General features: G+C 39.3%; 1 protein-coding gene across 12 annotated transcripts in view; it reads right to left on the minus strand.

Annotated features, from left to right (window-relative positions):
- Positions 1-23,742, minus strand: part of FHOD3 (formin homology 2 domain containing 3) — a 392,512-nt gene that overhangs the window by 25,556 nt on the left and 343,214 nt on the right. For all 12 annotated transcript variants that reach the window (XM_049830455.1, XM_049830454.1, XM_049830453.1 and 9 more), the window contains 4 exons: positions 19,181-19,300; positions 18,559-18,720; positions 6,991-7,181; positions 5,279-5,471 (listed from right to left, as the gene is read on the minus strand). In XM_049830455.1, coding sequence (XP_049686412.1) covers positions 5,279-5,471; positions 6,991-7,181; positions 18,559-18,720; positions 19,181-19,300 — 666 coding nt within the window. The remainder of the gene's footprint in view (positions 1-5,278; positions 5,472-6,990; positions 7,182-18,558; positions 18,721-19,180; positions 19,301-23,742) is intronic.

Genomic DNA, 23,742 nt, shown 5'->3' on the forward strand with positions numbered 1-23,742 from the left:
AAGGAATTAATTCCTTAGACAATCAGCTTGCTGAATTTTTTTTTTTATAGTTAATTGTACGCAGAACAGACTGTCACTGTCAGTAGCATATATAAAGATTTCCTGATACTCCTTAGAGAAACGATGAACCCTACCCCTAACCCATCCTATTTCTCTCCCTTGAGTCATGCGGTTGCTTGCCTACTTTTTGCCCTGTGGAAACTGAGAGCAGTAGGAAAGACTCTCTTCTCCTTTTTGCAGCTCTGTGCAGCACAGGGAGGTCCTGGCTGCTCTTTCTCCCAGTGCAGAGGTCGGCTTCTTGGCAATTCCTTTTCTCTACACTTCGGTGCCTGGTTTAATTCCTTTTTTAAGCTGGGGCTTTTTCACTTCCAGTTTAACAGAGCACTCAAATCAAATGCTGTGTAGTCTTTGAATAAATGCTTAAAGTTTTTCGGTAGCTGCCTGATACCAGATCCTGGAAATTAGAGAGATGCAATTACCCTTTGTCATTCAGGGCTTTCACCCTCTGTGACAGCAGGCGTGTAAAACTATCTTGACAGTTACACTACATTAAATGCAAAAGGCATATCAAAATATTGTGGCATATGGAGTGTTCTTAAATTTGGAGCTTTACAGGGAATTAGCAAACTATTTAGAGCTGTGTTTCCCAAATGCCTGGGGAGTTCTTCATCGGGTCATAAGATGCCCCACATGGAAGGTTCCCAAAGTAAAACACAGTTTCTCAAGTATCTGGGTGCCTTGTCTCCATAATTTTCAGTTTGATTGCTCCTGAAGTGCAAACATAGCCCAGAAATTCGATGCATTTTTTTTATTTGTGGGTTTTGTTTTTTAGATGAAGCATTCCACCAATTCTACTCCCCTCCCTAGTGTTACTAATACATATTTTTGACCTTATCTCCATCTCAGCTATGATTTCTGTCTGGGATTGATACATTCTGTTCCAAAAACATTCATCATTAAAAATGAAAGCCTGATTTACTTTGGCCCTCAGCTTAGTTTCAGCACAATCTCCATAAGAAGATTAGCTGTGAGAGTGGCGAGCAGCACATTAACATTACTTTTTAAGGGTATGTTTTATTTAAAGAGCGAGATGCTTATTTTTCTTTGGACACAGAGGCACTGACAGAAACCCAGGCAGATGTTTTGCAGAGGGACCTCAGCAGGTATGTCCCCTTTACATTAAAAAGATCCATTGGGTTTTTTCCATCCCCCGGGGGGGCAAGGAGTCACACCATAAAGCAATTCTTCTGAAGAAGGCCACTGTTCACTTCTTGGCATGAATAGGAAACAGAAAGGAGAAGAATGGGAAGCAAGAGCATACTTGCATTCTAATCCATATGTAGATCTATCGAATAAATAAAAGGCAGGAGGAGCGCAAATTAAGCTAAATAATATGCAAAAGGCACGTGGGGAAAGGTGAAATAGCAGAGTACCCACATTACAAACAGCGTGCTCCAAACAAAAGTCTATTGTATTATTATTATTTTATATCAAGCTGGATTTTTACAGGGGAAGTCCCAGCTGCCGGCCTTCCTGCCCATTTAATCTAGCTAAAAGTGATCTGCTGTGGACTTACTTTCAGGGCAATGCACTCCTCTCTGTTCGACTTTGGTCCTCTCCAGTACCCAGGGCATTACCATTTCCCTTCGTCCTGCTCTGGGTGGAGAGGGCTCACACTAGAACCGCTGTCTTCTACACCCAAAGCTAATCCAGTGCACGGGAGGAGCAGTTCACCATCCCCGTCACGTTTCCATGTCTGGAGAGCCGTCTGCCCCCAGCAAATACTGATAACAGGAGTCAAAGTAGCAAAATAAATACACTTTTGTTTCACAAGGGAATCTGCTCTCACTCAGGCGTCCAGATTCTGCCTTTTATTTCCTTCTTCATTTCATCATTATAAACGCACTGAGAAAGATGAATAAATCAGGAAATTTTTAACATGTAATATTACCAAAAAGCACTGAAAGAATATTGGTATACTGAATACCTCTTGCAGACACAAGATGTTAGTTTTAAGAAAAAAAGGCTGCTTGATTCTTCTGTCATCCAATACTGGATGTTGCAGGACAATCTGAGATCCTCCTCCTTCCTTCCTTCCCTCCCATGCTTCCTTTAGGCTAGCATTTCTATGTGGTGGATTTGCCATTTCAAAATATTATTTCTATTGCACAGCAATTTTGGAATTGAAACTCCTAAGCATCGTAAAAAGCAGAGCTTCATAAATCTGGGAGACAGATGCTTATATTACCTACTATTATTAAAAATCATTAAAAAGCTCAGACTTCTATCTATAATTGCATTTCTTCCCTATTTTGCTTGCTTGTTATTTTTAGTGTGCCTGAAATGAGCGCTATCACTGGCTAAAGCCAGATATAAGGTTACAGAGACTAGGCAATTTTCCCTGCAAAACTGGCAACTCACTGTTCCTCTCCTTTTTTTTTTTTTCCTTACCCTCCACCCTGCCCCCATCTACCTCTCTCTTGCGGACAACATTCACCAAGATTTACGCTGCCAGTGTCCAGTCCACTTCAGCTATTAAAGAACATATAAACATAAAGATCTCCGTGGTAAAAGGCTGAAAGGAAGACTGGAAATATTCCCCATCGTGTTTCTTAGCCCTACTCCACGTGAGCAGTTGCTGAAGCTGATGCAAGTTCTCCACGCAAAGAGCCAGCAGACTCTCTCCACGCGAAGAGCCAGCACCCCTCTGCCTTCCAAGTCCGCAGGGGGGACCAAGGTTTAAGAGATACGTGCCTTCTCATTTAAGAACTGGGATGGTGCTGGCTTATTCCTTTCCCATTTTTGCTAAAATCCCCTCTTCTTCTGCCTAAAAGCAATGCACTGCAAGGTGATAAAAATGAGATCCTGAGGAAACTTTCAAAAGGGCAGGGAGGTAAATATCAAATAACCGCACAATCCTTCTAGGTCACCAAAAGCCAAAATTAAAATTCCACATGACTACTTCTTATTAGAATTACTTTCTACAAAGAGTTTCTTTCCAACATCAAGATCTAAACTTTCTTCTAGCAGTGTTTTGTAACTAGTTGAACATACTGTCAATGCATTACTGCGATATCTTCCCTCTCCAATGCCTTCAAATATAAAACACTAAGAAAATCAAGACCAGATACAAACCACAGCCAACACAAGACTACGATAAAACTCCCCTTTTTCATCGTTCTTCACACATAAATATCTTCCATCCTGCTGACGTGGAAACTTGTTTTGAGGTAGATCTGACTTTGAAGTTGTCAAAGGAAGCTGGGACAAATAGTCTGATGCAACTTTAATTCTGTTTTACCATGTACTGCAATCAAATGAACAGTAAACGAGGCCATATTACTGGGCTACAGTTAAAGAGATTTACTAAGTCCCAAAATAACCATATGGCCACGTGAATAACTCCCGTAAAGAACATCTCTATAACGGGAATTTTAAAGAATGTGTTTTTTTAACTCCAGCAGGATTTTTGTTTTTAAGCTAATAGTATATAGTTATATAATTGTAAATTAGTGATAGGCAAAAAGTGCTCCCTTTCTGGGGACCTGCAAGATATTTTTAGGTGGAACACTAACTGTCAGATGGCATTTAATTCTTGTCAGATCTAAACACTATCTTGAGCTGAAAAAGACATCTTCTTCCAATAATACATTTTTCTGGGAAAGGCCTAGCTGCCTCCTTTCTTACATTTTCAGACAACAGCCACCGTCCCTGGCTCTGCTCCTCACCGACTACCTGTCAACCCTGAGCCTTTCCTGCTTTGAAAGGGTCGCTTCGTTCCATTCCCAGAACCCGGCTGCCAGTGATCAGATTTCCTTTTTCCCCTCACATTTCCTGCAGGAACAGGACATGGAGAAGCTTTCCGTCCTGCCACAGCCGGTTCTTCTGGACAGATAATACAGAAACACTACATCTTTTAGTAGGAAAACAGTAACTCCTGCACATCTCAGTATTGTTTAAACTAGTAAAAAGTATTGAGGCAATCTGAGGAAATGAAAATTTTAATTTACTAATCTCTTTGGTTACTGCTATCTTTTAGCTCCTCTAGAATATGTCAGGAAAACTGAGAAGCAATTGAAGAAAGTGATCTCAGTTCCCCAGCAGTAGTTTTAAAAACTTTGTATGACTATATTATACCCTTTGCATAAAATCAGAGCCTCTTCCTTAACCTGAGGCTAGACCAAAAGGAAAATCTTTTGAGATAGTAATACAGGTTTAACATTTTCTCTAGATGGGGCAGATTTCCAAATTTAAAGAGGATATTGCCAGGAAAGATCTACAAATGATCGTGAGTCAATGACTTAACTACAGTCTCAATTTAGATCAGTCTCAATACATATATGTATTTTGACCCATGTTGCCTGAGCCATAAAACTGTAATCAGCTTAGGGCTTTTCATGCCAAAGGCAGGGGTAGCTTCATATGCAACGAACCACTTGCATCTAATCGAGACTCCAGATTTGGATTTTGAGACAGCTGGAAACTTTTATTAAGTACTGGCACTTCTTAAAACTTTATTTGGATTGAGTCAAACTACATCAACTTAAAAAAAAAAAAAGAGAAAAAAATCAAGGGGATTTTAAAGCTTGCTATGCTGAGAAAAATAATCTTATTTTAATTTATTCTATCAGTATTCAATCATAGAGTCAGAAAGGTTGCAGGGTAACATCTACTGTGATCATAAATTTGCCTGTTCTTTCAGAACCCCAAAGCAGCCTGTTCGCATAAAATTGGCTGTTCTGCGCTTTAAAGTTAAGAAGAAAATTGCTGTGTGTGTGCATGCGTATATATACATACATAAAAATAGATAAAATACTAAGATTAAAGCCTATATTAGAATATTCAAAGATGGAGGAAAAAATCCATTTAAATTTGGTTGTAACCACTTAAATGGCTACAATGGTTCGTCATTTAAATCATGTCCTCAATTAGAAGCTTAATTGCTAGGGTTTTTTTCCTTTTTCATATTCTTGGCTGATCAGGTACACACAGCTCCTGGTGTCTTCTAGATGATTTGGGCACTGTCTGTGCAACACACAGAGATGCTCTTTTCAGATGCTTAATTTTAGTTTGTTCTCATTCTATAAATTGGAATGCAACAAAAAATATACACAATCAAGGACTTGCAAGTTTTGCCTTCGAAGAGAACAGAGTTCATTACCTGCAGTAGAAGAACCTCCTAAGAATAAAAATAAAGAGTAACAACACTTCATATACAACATTCAACGAAAGAAAGTTTTAAAAATCCATGCTGTGGGAGATACATTTTGCCACTTACATCTGTTATCATTTTCCCTCTGGTCTTGTTTCTTTCCCTGTGGTTAGCTCGTTTCTGTTTTTGCTGCAAAACTCGTTCCCTGGTGGTGCGGTATTCCAGAGCAAATTCGCTAATAATTTTGCAGAACTTATTGATGTTGACTTCACGTATTGCATAGGGAGGATGGCCCATAAATAACAAAAATGAGTGAAACCTGGAAAACAATGAGTTCATAAATGCAAAGGGAAGACAATCTTTATTGATGGCTTCTGGGAAAATAAAAACACATTTCAGTGAATCCATTTATTACTTTATTAGCTCCCATCATTTCTTTCGTGCTACAGAATTTTCATGGATGCTTTGCATAACACTGGCATGTTTTATAATTAAAACCATGAAAGTCTCGTCTATGGTAACTTCATCCCAGTCCACTTTCCCAGGCTGATGCAGGAGATAAGATGTTTATGGAACTCCATCTACTTTATATGACTAATTTGGCGTGTGAATGACCAATTTCATTTCAGTTATAGAAAAAATATTTATTAAGTTTCAATTCTATTTATTTGTATTAAGCAACTTCAAAGAAGCTGTTAGGATGTTGGGGAAAGTCTAGACAAGAAGAATGCAGATTTACAGGCTAGCAAACACAAGAAGGAAAGAATTTCTGGTTCACAAAACTGACCATAAAATTATATTATCTACCAAGTACTTTAGTTTGGGATACTCTCAATTCACAGTTTTACTGCTTTTGTGGCATTCAGAGCTTTCACACTATTTGCAATTTTTACTATTGCTTCTATATTGCATGATTTACAATAGCGTGCTGAATGCTTAAAAATGTATGGGAATTCCTTTTAACTGCATCTACGTCCCTGATGATAAAAAGTCTTCTCGGTCCTGGAAAGATGCAAGTACATGGATACATTTTTGGAGAACTATAGTAGTACTTGCAGGACACAACAGGAAAAAATTAATATTTTTCTGCTTTGTACAATGCATATGATAAACACAACAGGAAACTGGTGAATTCACTTCACTTCCCTTCCAATGCAGTTGGGATTTCTGCTTACTTATGGCATGAAAACCCACTCACTATGAAAACAAAAGAAGAGCTGAATCAACTTCTCAAATGTATATCCACAAATTTGGGATCAGTTGGCATCCAGACCCTAACTTTGACCACAGCAATTTGGAAATTATTCAGAAGCTGGAAAATCTCTCAAAATTTCATTAATAAGCAGGAACACACAGTCATAGATCTTGCAAATAGGAGCGGTGCTGCCTATAGAAGAACTCATTGTACAAGACTCGTTTTGACTTCTGCGTATGACAAATTTGTTGTTAGGACTTCATTTTTTTGCTACAGCCTGTTCTTTTTTATCAGACGGTAAGCCAACCCCCCTCAAAAGTATTCAGGACAGAAAATATAGCAACTTAACCGTAAAGCTGCTAGCTTTTGGGGACTAGGATTTAAAAGACCCAGCTATTGCACCTTGGCAATAAATGACTGTCTGGATCATTGCTTCTTTTCATCAGAAATATAGAAACTTTCTGGAGCGGGGATCTTTCTTAAATGGCATCTATAACAAAGTATGCACCACATACATCCTGGTAACATTAATTGCTGGAATGTGGATTAAAGACTTCTAAAAACATATTTATGATGACATAATTTATAATTTTCGCAAGTCATTTATTATCAAGATATTGCTGTCATCACTCTAATTCTGTACCTGTTAATTATTCTTCTGTGAACAATCTTCAGGATTATGATTCTTTCTGCACAGTCTTTAAGGAACTCGGACATTTTTTGCTTTAGAGTTGGCTTCATTTCATGCTTTGCTATAGCCTTAAGGTGATCCCAGGACGCTTTGCACCGTCTTTCCATCTGACACAAGTTTTCCTGGAGTTGTTCAAAGTCAACCTGTAAAAAAAAGAAAAGAAAAGAAAATGTAACACTTCAAGTGAAAACACTGGGGTAGTATCCTTGGATATCCGAACAATGCAATGTATGTATAAGAAAGGGTCAATGTAGTGGCAGCACAACATTAATTCACGTTATTAACTACTACTAAATAATTAAGAGATAGCTTTCTCTGCCGCACTTTGTCTAGACATGAAATGTTAGTACGGAAAACAAAGGAATACCCATATAGATATATATTTGGTTTTAGTCTTGGAGGCCTAACACCTAAAGAAGGGACAATAAAATATTGTGATGTGGTTTTTCCCTTGCTAATAACTTCATGCCTGCACCAAGCAACTGCATGACTCAGTTATTTCTGAGGTAATACAAAACTTTCTCTTTTTATTAATCCTTTTCTCTACTACTCACAGCTTTTTATACCCTGTTTACAGCTCGCTGTTGTACCCAGCCAACACTTCTCCAATTTAGGAAGCACTTGGATCTATTCCCTAGCCTTGCACTGACTTGTTAATAGAGGATCCACTTCTAATCACAAAATTCACGGGCCAGAATTTTTTAAAGCTCTATTGAAAGTAAGTGTTATTTAGTGATCTCAGCACTAACTTTCACCCCTTGAAATACAGTACGAATTTGCTGGCTTGTACCAAGATCATACAATGGCTTTGAAAGTCTCTCAACGCAGTTAAAATAAATGACTGCATCCTCCAGTAACATTTATCAGGACAGAAGCCAACACATTCCACAGAAGGTGAGAGAGAGCTTCTCCTTTATTCATCAACCAAAAAAGGTGTTCACATCGCAATGGTCGATACGAGACATTCAGGATGCGTTGCTAACAACTGGACAAAGTGCATTAACGACCCAGCCACAGCACACAGCAGATGAAGAAAGTCAAACTACCCAACATGTTCTTGAATTCTGAAGAAAGGAAAAATTTATTTTATAATATCGCTTCACAGTTCAGATGAACTCAAGCTATAAAATACAGATTTAGCTCTCGGATTCTAAACACGTCAGTGTTCGGGATGTTACAGTGTGGTAATCCAGATAATTCCTTAATGCTAAATGAAAGCCAGTGTCACAGACAGGTTTTAGTTCACTCTTTTTAGCTGTGTGCAACACCCACTGCTGAGACCTATACTGAGGACAGCCATAAGAAATGCATTATTATTAAAAAGCTCCTGGTATTGATTTGATTTGTTTTTGCTGTGATTTATAAAGTGATGAATTTTTCCTCTTCACATGGAAATAAAAACATCCTTTGATCCATTCAGCTATTCAGAAAAGCCCTGCAGGCGGAGCAGCTGTGGGGTTTTTGTTTTCCTTATATCCATATCAATGCATATGTTTTAAAAGTCCTTTCCAGGTCAGTATTTTCACTGTTGATGATAAACACATTGCTGCTCTCCATAGATCGTATATCTAAAACACACATGGGGAAAAATACTAGCATTCCTATTAAGAACAAAAAGCCAAGAGGAGGTATTTCTAGGTCTTACTAGTAAGAATTATCCAACCTGGTTGGGGAAGTCTCTCAGCCCCTTCAGCAGAGAAATTTAATTTTATGGCAGCTTTCACTGAGAACAGAATGAGTTTTAATCTATCAAAAAGCTCTGAGTTTCAAGCCTGTAGGGGTTCAAGAGACATCTTTGGATAACAGCACATCTGCAGGGAAAAGACGTGGTGAATTCCCTGCCCCTTGAAATCTCCCAACAGCCAGCGCATTCACACGAGTGGGCAGTTCCAGTAAGGACTGGGGATGGTAGGTCGGGCTGAGGGATGCAAAGCAATTTTTTGAGCACAAACAAAACATCCCACCTCTGGGAAAGTCCTACGGAGACGGCAGCAAGAAGAATGCCACCTGAGCTCCCCTGGAATAAACCTCTGTGGAGCGCAGGTGGCTCTGCTCGAGCAGAAGTTGGAAACTCCTGGAAGGAGTAAAGCTGGAAATCCAACATAGGAGAATGTGCTTGTGCGCTCCCCACATGCAGACTGTCCTGCGCCCGCAAGAATGTGACAAACCTCCACGGAATCTAAAATCTTCTGGCTGCCAGCTCTCCAGAGTTTGGTCAGTTGTTTGCGGACAGAAAGGAATACACTTACAGAAAAATATCCCTGTGTGAAATATTAAAAGTCAAAATTTTTCAGACAACCAGGTAACCCACCTGATATTTCATGAAGTGCTATTTCACCAGTGCAAATTTTGCAGGTAGACACAGAATCCATTGCATTCCGGTCTGCTCTAGGTCTTACACGCCAGGAGTTGCGCGAAGCTTCTTCACCCGCGGTACACCACAGAACATCCCTTCCCTCTATCCAAGGTGTAGAAACTGCCTCCCAACAGAGCACCAGGTAACAAAGCTAAGCCTTCAGATCTTTCTTAAAAAACCCCAAGCAACCAAACAAAAAACCCTAGCTTTTAACAGCCTGCTGGCAAGATTTTTCCTACTAAATCTTGCAGAAGTGAGATTTTAAAAGTTCAGGCTGGATCGGCTGAAAAGGAAAATTCTGAAGTTAAAAATATTTGGACCCTCCTACCAAACGTATCAAAACACTTGATAGTTTGCAGCTTTAGAGTACTACCTGCGTGACATTTCAAACCACAGAAAACAAGCTTCCCCGCCTCCCCGCTCGTTCTTCTACCTTGCCCTCATCTTTCCTCTGCCATCCCCTTTTTTTTCTTCAGTGCTGGTGTTCAGGTATGAAATTAGCCATAAACCTCGTGGCACAGTAAAGCCAAAGATCCACTGATCACGGATCTTCTAACTGGACCCTCCTGCAATTGCGGACACTCGTACACAGGATCCAGGTGATATTTGTTTCTAGGCTAGTGGAATATAATATCCAGGTTGCGTGCCAGCACTTAGTGTCTCTTAAGCACATGTATGAACTCTCACACAGGCTGGCTTTCCACGGCTATCTGAAAAAGCAGTATGTATTTTTAACTAATAAAATACACCAAAATCCTGTTGAAGTAATATGCTCTTATTCGGCAAACTCTTACAATTTCTAAGCCTTGTAATGCTTTGGAATATTAACCCAGACAGCTACTAATTCCCTTAATTATGAGCACCAAATTCCACTGAAAAGCAGGATCCTAAGGAATTTGGCATCCTCAGATCCTCTTTTCTCTTCACTGTGAAGGCAAACGCCTCATGGACATAAAGAAGCTTTTAGAATATTCTGAGCAGCAGAAGTCCAATGACTAGGTGGCCAACAAGCCCCACCATTTTATGCACGTTTCTATCAGAAACCAGCAGGTACTTGCATCGGTGGAAAATATAAGTAAAATACAAATTCGCTGGAAGAGCAAAAATTTAGCCTCACTTTAACTGAGGTAACCAACCATGAAAGATGAGCACAGCGGTCCAAACCTAGATCTAATATTTGTGCACAAATGTTTCAAAGCAGTTACATTATTCAGAAATATCCTTGTAATTTCCTTTTTTTTTTTTTTGGTATTTTTGCTGTTATTGTTGTTCTGTTTACGATGTCTTCCAACACTAAAAGACATACACTTCCACACATACAAATGTAGCAGTAACAACGATGATAAATGATCCCCCAACTACGTGTTGCTATGACAAGGAGAACAAGAACTCGTGTGCAATAATAATAATGACAATTATCCAATCTAATATGCATAAAGGAAACATGAAAATGCATATATAATACCATACCTACCTCCCTGCCAGTCCACACAGCATTCCCAACGGAGCACAGATTGCACCTTTTTTATTTATGTGTTTATTTCCAACACTTTACTAAAAGAATTAATGCTGTGTAATGGTAGAAAGACGCAATTCCTTTTTTTTTTCCTCATTCTTTCTTTCCTGAAGGGAAAGATGCACCGATTCTTGCCTGCAGCTGGAAGGTCATGCTGGGACTAAGGAATTCAGACGAGTTGTGGCTCCAGGAGACCTCAGCATAGGAGGTCTTGGACAAGAACTGCTGTGGCACTATTTTATAAGTAGGGTCCACTGAATAAAAGGAAGCCGTAATCTGAAATTGTCTTTACAGCTTTCTCCCTGGATAGCAGCGCATGGATGTTGTATCCGGCCCCAGGATTTGAAGGAAGGTGGCAACATATATTCTTCTTTTTCCTCCTCGGTACATATATGTGCAAAAGACATGCAGCTTGCTGCTCCTGCTTACTGTTACCTTCTGCTACAATTCTAAAAAGAAATCTCTTTTTTTTCCCCTTAGGCGAAAGAATGAGTGGTCTTAGGCTGTTATGCGAAATAAAAATGTCTTCTTTTTCAGACACTATGTAATGTTTATTTTCATTTGTAAACCAGTTTTAAAAAAGCAACTTTCTAAATGCTCCTGGGATATATTTGATATGTTCCTCCTTTCTCCTGCCAGGTTCCTCTTCATTCACAACCACACTACTGAAAAATATTCAGAACGATTTGTTATTTATCTGTGAAATCTCTTCCTAGGCCCACTGTTGGGTCTTCTGAGAAGTGCCTTTGTAGACACTGTTGCATCAGTGGAGTAGCCAGAAAGAGTCTATCCAAATAGGATTTAAAGACTAGTTTTCGTGACACAAGCCCTGCGGGGTCAGCCTCATTCAGGAAACCATTGCTGTAAGTCACTAATGGGCAACTTTAAACATAAAAATCTATTTTTCAATTTAATGCACCACCATATTTTGCACAATTGACACTCAGACAAAGAATAAAACCTTCCAACCACATGCCAGCAACGCCAGCACTCATTTTAATCCCTTTATATCATTATTTATTGCTCGCTACTATAGTAACAGATGACTCTGCCATAAACAACAACACAAAAAAGAATTCTACCAGATTTCTCACTTCATTGGGCTGAGAATTCAATATCACACGATACACCTACTGCTCAAATGACTTCTGTTCTTGCTGGTTTTCACCTGACTCAAAACCACCACCGCCATCAAATGGCTCAGCGTTCACTTCCCTGCCCATTCAGGTTCCATCAACACTGGTCCTTTAAAAGACCTATTTTTTTTCAAGTTCAGCTCCATACCATACATCCAATATCACCTGGTGCATATAGAAGCATAAAACTTTCTAGTTCATGAAATACTAGACCATGCCCCAGTCATTCAGGCAGGACACGTACCAGGGAGCCTTTCTGGTCTTTGGGTCGGGATATTATTTCTCTGTGTGGCCACAAATATCTCACGGCAACGCAGGAATTGGACTTTTACTACTTGTTGGGAGAGAGAGGAAGGGCTGCTTTGAGGTGACATTGGGAATTAAATGCATTGGCTCAAACCTAAAGTGCCTTCCACTATATATTCCCAAGGGCAGCGTATACAATTCCAGGTATGCATTGCCATGCACGGCAAACGACTGTAGCCGCTGTGAGATAACAGGTCATTTTTCTTCAGCATTCCCTCAGCTGGAATGCACTCTACACACACGTCTCCTCTTCCAGCTAAATCTCCTTTAGTCTCTGGGCTAAGCTCTGCCACTATTCAGAGTACAGAACTGTCCTAAAATCAAAGATGCTGCACCTGATCACACTCGAGTTTCCTGCCTCCTGTATTTACATTCAGCCCTTGAATAGGGTCAAAAATGTCGCAACGGGATTGAAGTAAAAAAACCACAAAACAAATAAATGAAGGGAAACTGGTGAAGCTGAGGTTTCTGCTCAGAAAGCACTTCTTTTCAAAATCACTGTCAATTATCCAAAGTTTTGTTCCGAAGGCCAGTGAATAACTTGTTATGTAGCCTCAGTATCCTTGTATGTGTCTTCCATTGCTTGATACTGTATTGATTGTTTATTGCTACAGCTTGTTTCTTTTGGTGGTGAACATCTCAAACCCAGATGTTTTCTAAGGAAGACCTGGATTTCTGCATTTCTATCCTACCCACAAGGTGCATTAAATATAAGATTGATGATTTCACAGTGACAAATGTTATTCTGCCTTAAATTCACATACAATAAAATGACAACTATTATATCGCACATCATAGAAAGATATACTTAATCACTGACCAAATCTTTCTCTCTTCAAAGTTCAAGATAGTTTCTGCAGCAGACCACAGCATAGTCTGAGCTGTTTATAATTAGGGTCAGACCATACATTCTCACATTATTACAGGGATGAGTTCTGGCAGGGAACACGAAATCTTCCTCTTTTCCTGAGCTGGTCCAGCGCCAAAGGAAATTCTGAGAATTGCTCCTTGCAAACACACTATCATCTGAGTGCAGCAACCTTCTGTGGCATACGTTCAAAACTCTGTCTCCTCCAGTATTTCCACACTGGCTTGCTTCACCAAATGTCACAAGAATTATCCCAAGACCGACATTAGTCGGACTTGCACACTGTTGGTCACACGTTTTAAGTGAAGTAGATGCCAGCTCTCAAAAGCGAGCAAGATATAAAGGAGGTTCTGCCCAGACATTGCTAATCCTAGGGGAAGAGGTGGCATCCTGCCAAAATAATTCTGGAAATGAGAACGCCTGAATCAATCCGCTCCTTAAAAATTAAAGGACAGAGGTCCCTTCGGACGGCGTCCTCCTACCTGCAACGCTACGGTCGTTTCACCTGCACCGTTATCGAAACGCCACGGTGCTGGCACACGCGCTAAGCTTCCTTTGCTCTCTTCCAGACAAAACCTCCGAGTCCCGTTTGCCACCGAGGCTCCTTCGCCCTGGCCTGCCCTGCAGCCGGCAGGATCTGCCTTATCCTGCTCCACCTTCCCCTTTCTCCTGCTGGCCCGCGCCAGGAGACGGGGCAGGTGCCGCAGTCCTTGGAGCGGGCATCGCCAGGAACGATAAACTGTAAGAAACTCTGAATCCCCCAACCCTGTTTTTCCGTGGAAAATAATTTGACTTTTGGCATTTATTTTCGTTTAAAATAACGTAGGGAAAGCATACTTGAATGATAATTGCGCACAAATACTTGCTGTCAAGCGAGACAAGAGAAACTCCACTGAAGCAGCGCGGGAGGCAGCACGATCTTCCCTACGTTTTTTTTTTTTCTTTTCTCCTCTCTCTGCTTTCCAGCACGTCAAGCAGAAGCTACAGCACGCCAGAACGGCACTTCTGTTTCAAGCAGCTCCTTTTTCCCCATGCCTCCCTGCCGAGTCCCTCGGAGGGCAGCTGCAGGCTTCCTCCTCCCCTGCGTAGGTCTTCGTCTCGTCCTAAGTTCTTTCCCACCAGCAATCCTTGTCCCCGTCCCCGGCGTTGTTAACATTTCCTATGGCTTGCTTTTAAAAGCTGCCTGCTTTTCCATTGCCTAGCATCCGCAACTAATCCAAGTGTCTTGCTGCAGGGGTTAACAACCAGCCAGAAGTTTGGCATCTTGTAAATAAATTAAAATTAGGGGGAGAAAAGGACAATTACTAGTTTACTCTATGGAGCTGGCCAGCTTTCAGATGCATGGGGAAAAGTATTTATGGGGTTGAGAGAGAAGATGAGCATTTTTCCTCGGAATACGTTTTTTATTCACTAACAGAGAAGAACCTAGTGCTGATGCAACCCCTCCTTGACGTGCCGGTAAGGAAACTTCTAGGAATAACGGTGACTTTAACTGCAGAAATCTGGGGGTCTGCTTCAATATTAGGTACATCAGTTCTGGTACAACTCAAACTTAAAATATGTTACAAAAGAAAAAAAAAAGAAAAAAAAAAAAGGCAGCAGCAAGTGCTTTTAATCATGGGATGCTAAACAATCAGTGCCCTGCATGATCTTATATATTTTTATACAACCATGAATACCTTTATTTATCTAGAATTCTATTTTTTGGTAATCTTTTCACTTGTGTCTGCTTTTTCTGCCATTTATGACTTCAGCCCTTCAACAAAAAGCCCCAAGTTTTGCAATAACTATGCCATTTTGTTTCTGGTCTTTCTAACTCCTTTCTGGTGAGGCAGCCTGTTTTCTTTATGATTTTTCTTTTTTTCCATGAACTGAGGCTCAGGAAATTCTCATATGATGTGCATCTCAGGGGAAGGGGCATCTCTGTTTATCTACAGGATGGAAATTGTTTAGCCTTTGTGGTTTCTGAAAGATCTCTGTAGACAAAATGGAGCTCAAAATACAGCCTAATCCACAGTGAAATATTAGTTCTCCTTTCCTGTCAGCCTTCCTAAACCAAGATTTCGCCTCGTCTGTGAACATTCCCTTGAAGAGGGCAGCTTGGATGGCTTCCATGTCCTAACTCTTTGATTTGTGGCAGCTGAGATCGAGTGGGAATAGAGCTTGTTACAGTAATCCATCAGTGGTATAACACATGCAGGAACATCCCAAGGAGGGAGACCTTGGGCGTCACGGGGAAGGTTAAGGCTATAATTTCTCTTAATGTGAGTTTGTCTGGCCTTTTCAGAATTTTGTCCGCTTTGGGCAGGGCCACTAGATCAGCAAACCACAGACTGAAAGACTGTGCTCAATTTTGTATGCTCTTAGACCCCAAAATTTTTTGTAAGTGACAGCATTAGGTTAATCTTTCTTCCACTTTCTAAGACTGAAAAATAGAAGATTCGCTTGTGAGTACACCATACATGGTGGTGTGGATTTTGGAAAACAAGGGCTCTTCTCTTTTACAGTAATTTTCATTTTTTGATTATCATGGTCCCAATCTAAAAAAAAGTGAAGTAACTTCTTGACAATGAGAAAAAGCAGGAAATAAGAAACCGATATACCTAAATTTTAAGAGATGAAGAATCACTCAAAGAAAAAAAAAACATTAAAAAAATCAAAACCTTCCAAAGATGAGAAACCAACCTCAGTGCAGGCAATAAAACAGAGCCTAAACATAGGCTGTACAAGAGGAAAATTAGGAGACCAGAGATGGAATCCAAAGAGCACATATCTAAGGATATAAAACAAAAGCCACAAATTCCTTTATGGTATCCAAAAAAATGAAAATACATAGCATCACTGGATCACTGGGGATGAAAGAAACCGAGGAAGACAAAGTTAGGGAAGGGAAGCAAGATGACTTCTTTTCATCTAAATTCACCACAGAGGATGTTGGGGAGAAACCTCTTCTGGCTCCTGCTTTTATTTTTCTATATTTCTTTTTTTAATAGACATGAACTAATAGCAAGGTTCGAATACTTGCTAGCAGAAACAAATGCGTTGGAGGAGGATGGTATCTTACAAAGCAGTAAACAAGCAGAAGACAAGAATTCTGACAGCCATTAAAATAAAGAAATTTGAGCCACTGGCTAAAATGAGTACGCTTTCACTACACTTAGTAACTTAAAGAATCAGAGGATAGCAAAAGCTTCACCTATCTTTACGAAAGCAGCAAGGCTGATTGAGGAGACTGTAGAGCTCCAAGCTTTACTGCAATACCTGGTAACCTAGCTGGAAGGATGAATAACAGGAAATTTAATACATCAAAATAATCACTAGATTCTGAATATGTTTATAAAATAGTGGACAGATAAGAGCAAGTAAAGAAAAGCAGACTTTCAAAATCTTTACATGAGCCTCATGGGAGTCTACCTATGGAGTGTGAGGTTAAGAGAGCAAAAGAAAAGAAGGAACGCATATTGATTCCCATCTGATGACAGGGTTAACAGCAGGTGTCTCATGGTTTGTACTTTGTTTTTCAAAGTTATCTGGAAACGAGGAAGCACACTGAGAGGGTAAAATCTACAGATGGCAAGAAATTATTCAGATTAGTCCTGATTTAAGATAATTAGGGGTTTGAGAGATAAGCAGTAAATCTGCTTCAGCAGATCATGGTCATTACCGTAGATCGCAATAAAGTGCACACTGCAGGCAGTATCGGACTCCTTTGTGCATCGGGCTGAATTCTGAATTGCCCGATCCGCTCAGGAGACTGCCTGGATGTCCTTGTGAACTGCCCAAAGACGACTAGTGTCAAAAGAATAGCAACAGTCAAAAAACACAAAGAAAACCTCAGGACATCTAACAAAAGATAGCGCAAGCAGAACTGACGAACATAGTAGGCATCTAACGTTTATAAGGAGAGGCTGGAATACTGGGTTTGCTATTGTTTAACCCATTCTAAAAGGTAAGATGGAGACAAAGTGTGGAAATGGTGTCAAAAAAAAGATGTCGAAGGATTATTTGAGACTGAGACAAGGATCTGAGCAGCCTGGTTTAATTTGATCTTGCACTGAAAAGGGTGATGGAGCAGATGACCTTCAGAGGTCCTTTCCAACCTAAGTTATTCTACAAAATAGAGAGATAAAAAAAGTTTCAACTGTTCAATATATTCAGACAGTAAATTCTGAAATTGGCAAATCCAACCGTAGATAAAATTAAATTATGAATTCATTGTCACAAGAACTGCGCTAGGAGGCAAACTAAGATTTGATTTTTTGCAGTTTTTCAAAAATCGTATACAGGGTTCCCCTCCCTCAAATATCCAAACAAGGTGTCTTTTGGAAAAGAAATCATTCCTCCATTTGATGCATATAATGAGTATTACGGCTCATGAAATAAGATTTTTCCAGGAGACATCTTCCCCCTCCTTCGAAGCTTCTTGTACTTTCCTGTCAAGCAGCTGGTATTGGCCACTGTCTGAATCAAGGCACTGGACTAGATGGATAGTAGTATTAACTGCTGTAATTATTTCCATTTTCACATGGGACATGACTCCAAACCAGAATTTTCATGTTTGTTATCTCTTGATGATACTCCGTCATGTTTACCCCATTAATCAAATCATATACTGTTTTTAAGGGTCACCCATGATATCTCGCACTCTGAGAGCTCCAAGAGTGAGGTTACAGTGTTTCTATCATGTCTGCTAGCAGCAGCAATAAATAATCTGCATACCAAATTGAGCCACTGACCAGACCTATGCTTTAGCCAAGGGATTACCACTTCTTAAAAAGAGGTGCTGCCACAAGTTTCCTTTATTTCTATTTATCTTCTCTAACTCCTAATCATCAAAATTATTGTCAGGAGGAAGACAGAAAAGAAGTTAAACAGAATATTTCAAGGATACTTTCATTCTGGAAACAATTTTATTACCAAGGAAGTTCATTCCTTCCACTGACCTTAAAATACAATCAGGCATCTGCCTTAAAAAAGAGATCCCCTCAAACCACAGAATAAATGTATTTGAAGATACTGGTCAAATAAAGTTTTAACCTGAAAATAGTTCCTAACAGTTATATACATTAATGATGTATATAACATTAAAATGGCTGTCACTGTGGCTGCCTATTAGTGCCTTGATGAGGAAACCACCTGACAGACAGAGATAAAGCTCAGAAGAGAGAGTTCTGGTGTCTTTGAAATTCAGTTGTGATGACACAATGAATCCACATTCATAAAAAGTGCTGTGACTAGGGAGGAACAAAATCAAAGAATAAAATAAAATCTGAAATGTTTCACTTTAAAGAGGATTTCTTTTTTAAAAAAAATATATATATTTACCCACTACACATACCTTAGCTGACCTAGTGATGGCCCCGATCTCTGAATAAAGATCAGTGCTGTCTGGGAACTTTTCCACCACCATAGTGCAGACGTGGTGCAAGAGGGACTGCTTGTGCACCGTGTCCTTGACTTCTGGAACCTTCTCGAGGTAGCTCAACTCAAAAGCTTTGACCTAGAAGGGGGAAAAAAAAGGGAAGAAATCATAAATAAAAATGTTTACTCTTTCCCATGCAGATCAGTAGACAAAAATGATTACCAAGTATGGGCAGAGGGGAAAGAAGAAGAAGTATCCTACAAAAGAAACTTATTGCTTTTATTTATTTTTAACTTGCTGAAGAGTAGGCCTAAAATCAGTCCATCTGCAGTGAAATGACTCATGACACAGTTCTCACAATTTGAATGGAGAGCATCCACACTAAACTCAAGGGAGTTACACCAGAAGTGTGCCTAGCTCCACATTTCCTTCAGGTTATGCTAAAAGACACAAAGAGCACTCTGACACAGAATAAAATGAAAAAGTTGGTTCTGTTTTCTAAATTACTTTTCTGGTACAAAATAAATACTCAGTTGCAACTGTCATAATGGTTTTGACTTCTGTTTTTTGAAGGAAAAAACTGGGACATCAGGCTTACGTTGGTTCCATTCAGAAAGTTCCCAATGGCTAGTAGAGTAGAAAGGATAAATCCCAAAGTTTTATTGTGCTCCAGTTGGTCCATTCCTTCCTTCAGGTCTAGAAGTGGTTCTGCCACCTCCTGCAATGAGAACAGAAACAAGAAAGTGAAGGCTGCAGTTGGCTATAGCTGCTTTGAGTTTTTAATTCTACGGTTTAGATTAATTACTGCAAAAAGTTCCTGAACCGGCGTCTCGCAGAGCGCAAACTGGCCATGTGTGCTGGCTTTCTTCCATGTTCCAGCTAATAAATCACAGGCAAGGACAGCAAAAAAATACAGAAAATACTTTTCTAATGTTGCTTCTTTATGTGTGCAATAGCCTTACTTGTCCTGGGGATTAGCTGCTGCATTTGAGTTAGATGCATGAACATCCCCCTGCCCCAACTGATAAAAAAGCTTCTTATAGCTATTTTTTCTAATCTTTGAAAAACAAACAAACAAAAAGTTAGCATGCTAACTGACTGGACATTTGTAGCCTGACCCTAAAGCTTTATTCAAATGATGGCCACCTCTGAGTTTTAGATATGGTTTTGTGCTTGTGTGACTTTAAAGCTGAAAAAAACACCCCAGACCAACCCTCTGTAAACATCAAGCTTTACAAGTGGTCTCATTTTAATCTTTTAACTTAATGCATCTTCCATCCACACGTTATCTGAGTATAGGTATGTAAACTGATAAGGCTTGGAAACATAAATTCTGTTCCATTACCTCGGGAAGTGAACTACACCAGAGAGTTCAAAGGAAGAGGGCGAGGGTAATTGAGTTGACGGAGCTTATTTCTATGTCTTTGTGTGAGGCCCAGGGTTATTTATTTTGTATGCACAGTAACAGTTCACATTGTTTCTATCTCCGAATGCCATCCAAAGCATCCGTGAGCAGCATTCTTTTCCCAAATTATTACGCTCTTTATGAGCCAAAAAGCCAAAATTAAGCTGTTATTTTAGACGAAGAGGCAAAATAGCCGAGAACTTCACTCTCTTGGAGAAATACAATGGACCATTCAACAACTGTAGTGATATTTTACCATAAATAAGAGCACAAAGATGAAGGAAACATATATTGCTAGTCGCTAGAGAACAATTCATCTCTTGAAAAGAAAAGAACATGGCAAATTTGAGACAAATTAAGAGATGCCATAGTGAGCAAAGTAATTTATACATCAGAGGAGAGGTGCTAAATAATCCTAGCCTTTATCAAGTTAAGCTAAAATCAATAAACTGCTGCACAGAATTCTTTGAGTGGCTTTAAAGTCAGGGGTGATTCCGTCTGTTTTGCTGCATTATGGGGATGAATCAAACTGTTCTGCATCTGCTGTAAACACAGGCTTTTGAAGTATTTTACTTGTATCAATTTGCAAACTGTTAAAAAATCATTCCTAAAAGGTTAATTTAAAACATTCTGAGGGTGAATAAAAAGGTAGCATGAAAGGCTTCCAAAGCAGGCCATACTGTAGCCCTTCATTTAGCTATTTACATGCAAGTTATCCAAGCTTAGACTTTCTTGTACAGACTACACATTTATAATTACTCTTTATTTTTTATTTTAGTATAGCATTAAAAAGCAATAAACCCCAATGTGCTACATACTGTATAATCAGATGAAATACCCATTCTTGCTCCCTATAAAACTCACCTTCTACCTAAAGCGGGCAGATACATAACACAGAGCTACCACATATCCTTAGATACCGCATATCCTTATTTATCGTGTTTTTATATTTCACCTAAAAAACTATGCTAGAATGAAATTTGAGGATTGGTCCAAAATTTCTGGCTGTGAGACATCTGATAATGCCTGATAAATGTTTGATGCACATGCACAAATGAACTCAACTATACGGATGCAATGAATCTTTTTGAACGCTTATTTCTCTAGCACAGTATCTCCAGGGAGACTAGAGTCAGGAGTAATCTTTCTGCTTAGAAGAGGAACTGAAGCAAGCCCTTTTCTTTATCATTTCTACTATTCTCATTTCTACACCAGCTTATATTCATTTATGATCCTTTAAAGTTGTCAGCAATAAGGATATATTTGCCCACAGTGACCTTAAGAAAAAAACCCCACCCTGATTTAGGACAACTAAAGATTCTATTCCTTGTTCTAAGACCATTAAACTCCCTTTGAGATAATGAAATTTGACAGCATCTGCATCATAAATAGTTCAGTACAAAGAACTAGCAATCAAAAGTCTGAAAATGAAGATTTAAAGTTGAAACTCTACCTCTTTTGTCTGTGCCTGTAAAATATGATACCAAAAGAAAGGTGAGAAAAATTATTGTTCCACTGATGACCTTCAGTAAGCATCCAGAGCCTTAGAAACATGTTAACATTTCAAAACAGTATACACGTTATCAAAGAGATCATTTGGAAAGGGTTTTCCTTTTTTATTTTCTGTAAAGAGCAAAGAATGAGTATTCATTCATCCAGTTCAGCCCCTCACAGTCTGAGGCTGTTCCCTACAAATGTACCCTGACTTGCTTTACTTAATTAAATTCAATCCAAGAAAGATGACTTCCTTCATTATGCCTGGAAAGCTGTTCTACCAACATGAACAATATCTCACTTAACCCTTTTCTTGAACAATTTCATGCTGTTTTCCTTTCAGGTTGTCAGAGATGGAGCCAAGACCTTTGGCAAAACTCTGTTCTCGGCTGATTAGCAAAAGAGTCTCATGAAGGAGAACCCCAGCCTTACATCAACAACTCGGGTATTTCACACCTTGATAGCATGGACCATCTAAAATTTTTTGTTCCAGATGCATGGAAATAACAGTAAGGTTCATTCATGTCTTATATAAAATATATGTGTGACTTCATAACTAATATGAGTGCATTCTGAACTGTTATGAATTTTCCTAATTTTAAAATAGATTTAAAAAAAATCAAGCAAATGCTGGGTTAAAAAAAATGACAATTGTGGAGGTAAGTGATCTGGCACCTAAGTTTCATGAAGGGTTTGCCCATTTACAGATGGATCTTCTGCAAAAACATAGTGTCGAGAACAGAAGAATTTTAGCAGGTCATGGGACTTTTACTGTCCTAATCATTAATGCAAACTACTGCATTTTTTAATTGAATATGCTCATGGTATCTTACCTCAGCCTAAATAATGCTTGTGTTTATTGGTTACCTGGAACTTAAACTCTGACTTTAACCTTTTGTTGCTGGAGACACTGCTCTCTCTCTCTTGTACCTCTGGTGTCTGATCCCGTATCTTCCCCTTCACCCAACTAAGATCCAAATTGTCTGTCATATCGATGCTTATCTGCTAGGCTTCTTATCACATGCTGCTCTTATTTTATCAGAGTTATCGTACGTTATTTCCTGTACCATTTAAGTAAGTACTGTACCTAGGCCTATCTACCTTTCAACAGGGATAAAAATATTGGTCCTATCTTCAGCAGTCGCTTCTTTGAACAATTTAGGTATTTAAGACATTTTATACTAGCATCCATCCTACATGGATTTTAGCTGGCAACTCATTAACTTTGTGGCATAAACATTATAGGAAAGCTATCAGAATTTCTTTAGCTTTTAGCAGTGCTTCAAATGCTACTTTTTGATTTGAGAGGAAGCTCGAAATTCTAGGTACACGCAGAGATTAACAGCTACAGCTAACTCAGCTTATGTGAAAGGAACAATTTAGCCTTGTGGTAACCTCAAAGCAGAATAAATAGCTGTACCAGAGTAAAAAACCAAAAAACTGGTTAAAAGCTATTCAGACCAGACACAAGTATTTTATGTTTTACAAGTCAGAAATGTAAATGTCTAAGATTAAAATGTCACAACTAAAAAGTCCTGAATATTACAGCGATTCCATTTCCTAAAATCTAAGAAAATTAAGCAGAGATTGTAATCTTGACGGTATCAACTGCAAATCAAGCCACTGCTGTATAACTTGTTAAATAACCACAGCTAGGTAAACACAAGGCTTTTTCAGAAGCATGTCCCACTTCTCAGAATCCATATCACATCAAGTTATACTGTTTTTTTAATCTACCTATATGCACACAGATGCACATACAAAATTAATATATACAGGAGAGAGCTGCTTGAAGAGCAACGCATGCGGTATGCCCCAGAAGTGCAGCCAGAAGAAGGCTCCTGCGCTGAGATTCCCAAAAGAGCTCGTGAAAGTCAGTAAGGAGCTAAAATCACCTACGCAGTTTCATTCTGTTTCACCTATGCACCGAAATTATACGCTGCCATTTTGAAATTTTTGTCCATGATTCATCATTCATGACAGGCAACCCAATGACAGCGTTCTGTGAATAAGTACCATCCACGAAGAAGGTGGCAACAACTGTCTGTGACTGAACTGAACAGAACGCCCCTGAAGGATGTCTTATCTTTTGTTTGTAACTTTGCAAGAGAGTTATAAACAGAAAAAACTTTAAGGGATGGTGTTTTCCTTAGTTCAAATGGATGGAAGATCAATACTGTCATTTGCACGATGTAAGGCTGAATTACTGTAGTCCTCATTCAATCTTTATCCAAAGAAAAATTCCTGCTGCTCTGAAGTAA

This window comes from Accipiter gentilis, chromosome 27 (assembly GCF_929443795.1).
Source record: "Accipiter gentilis chromosome 27, bAccGen1.1, whole genome shotgun sequence".
NCBI lineage: Eukaryota > Metazoa > Chordata > Aves > Accipitriformes > Accipitridae > Astur > Astur gentilis.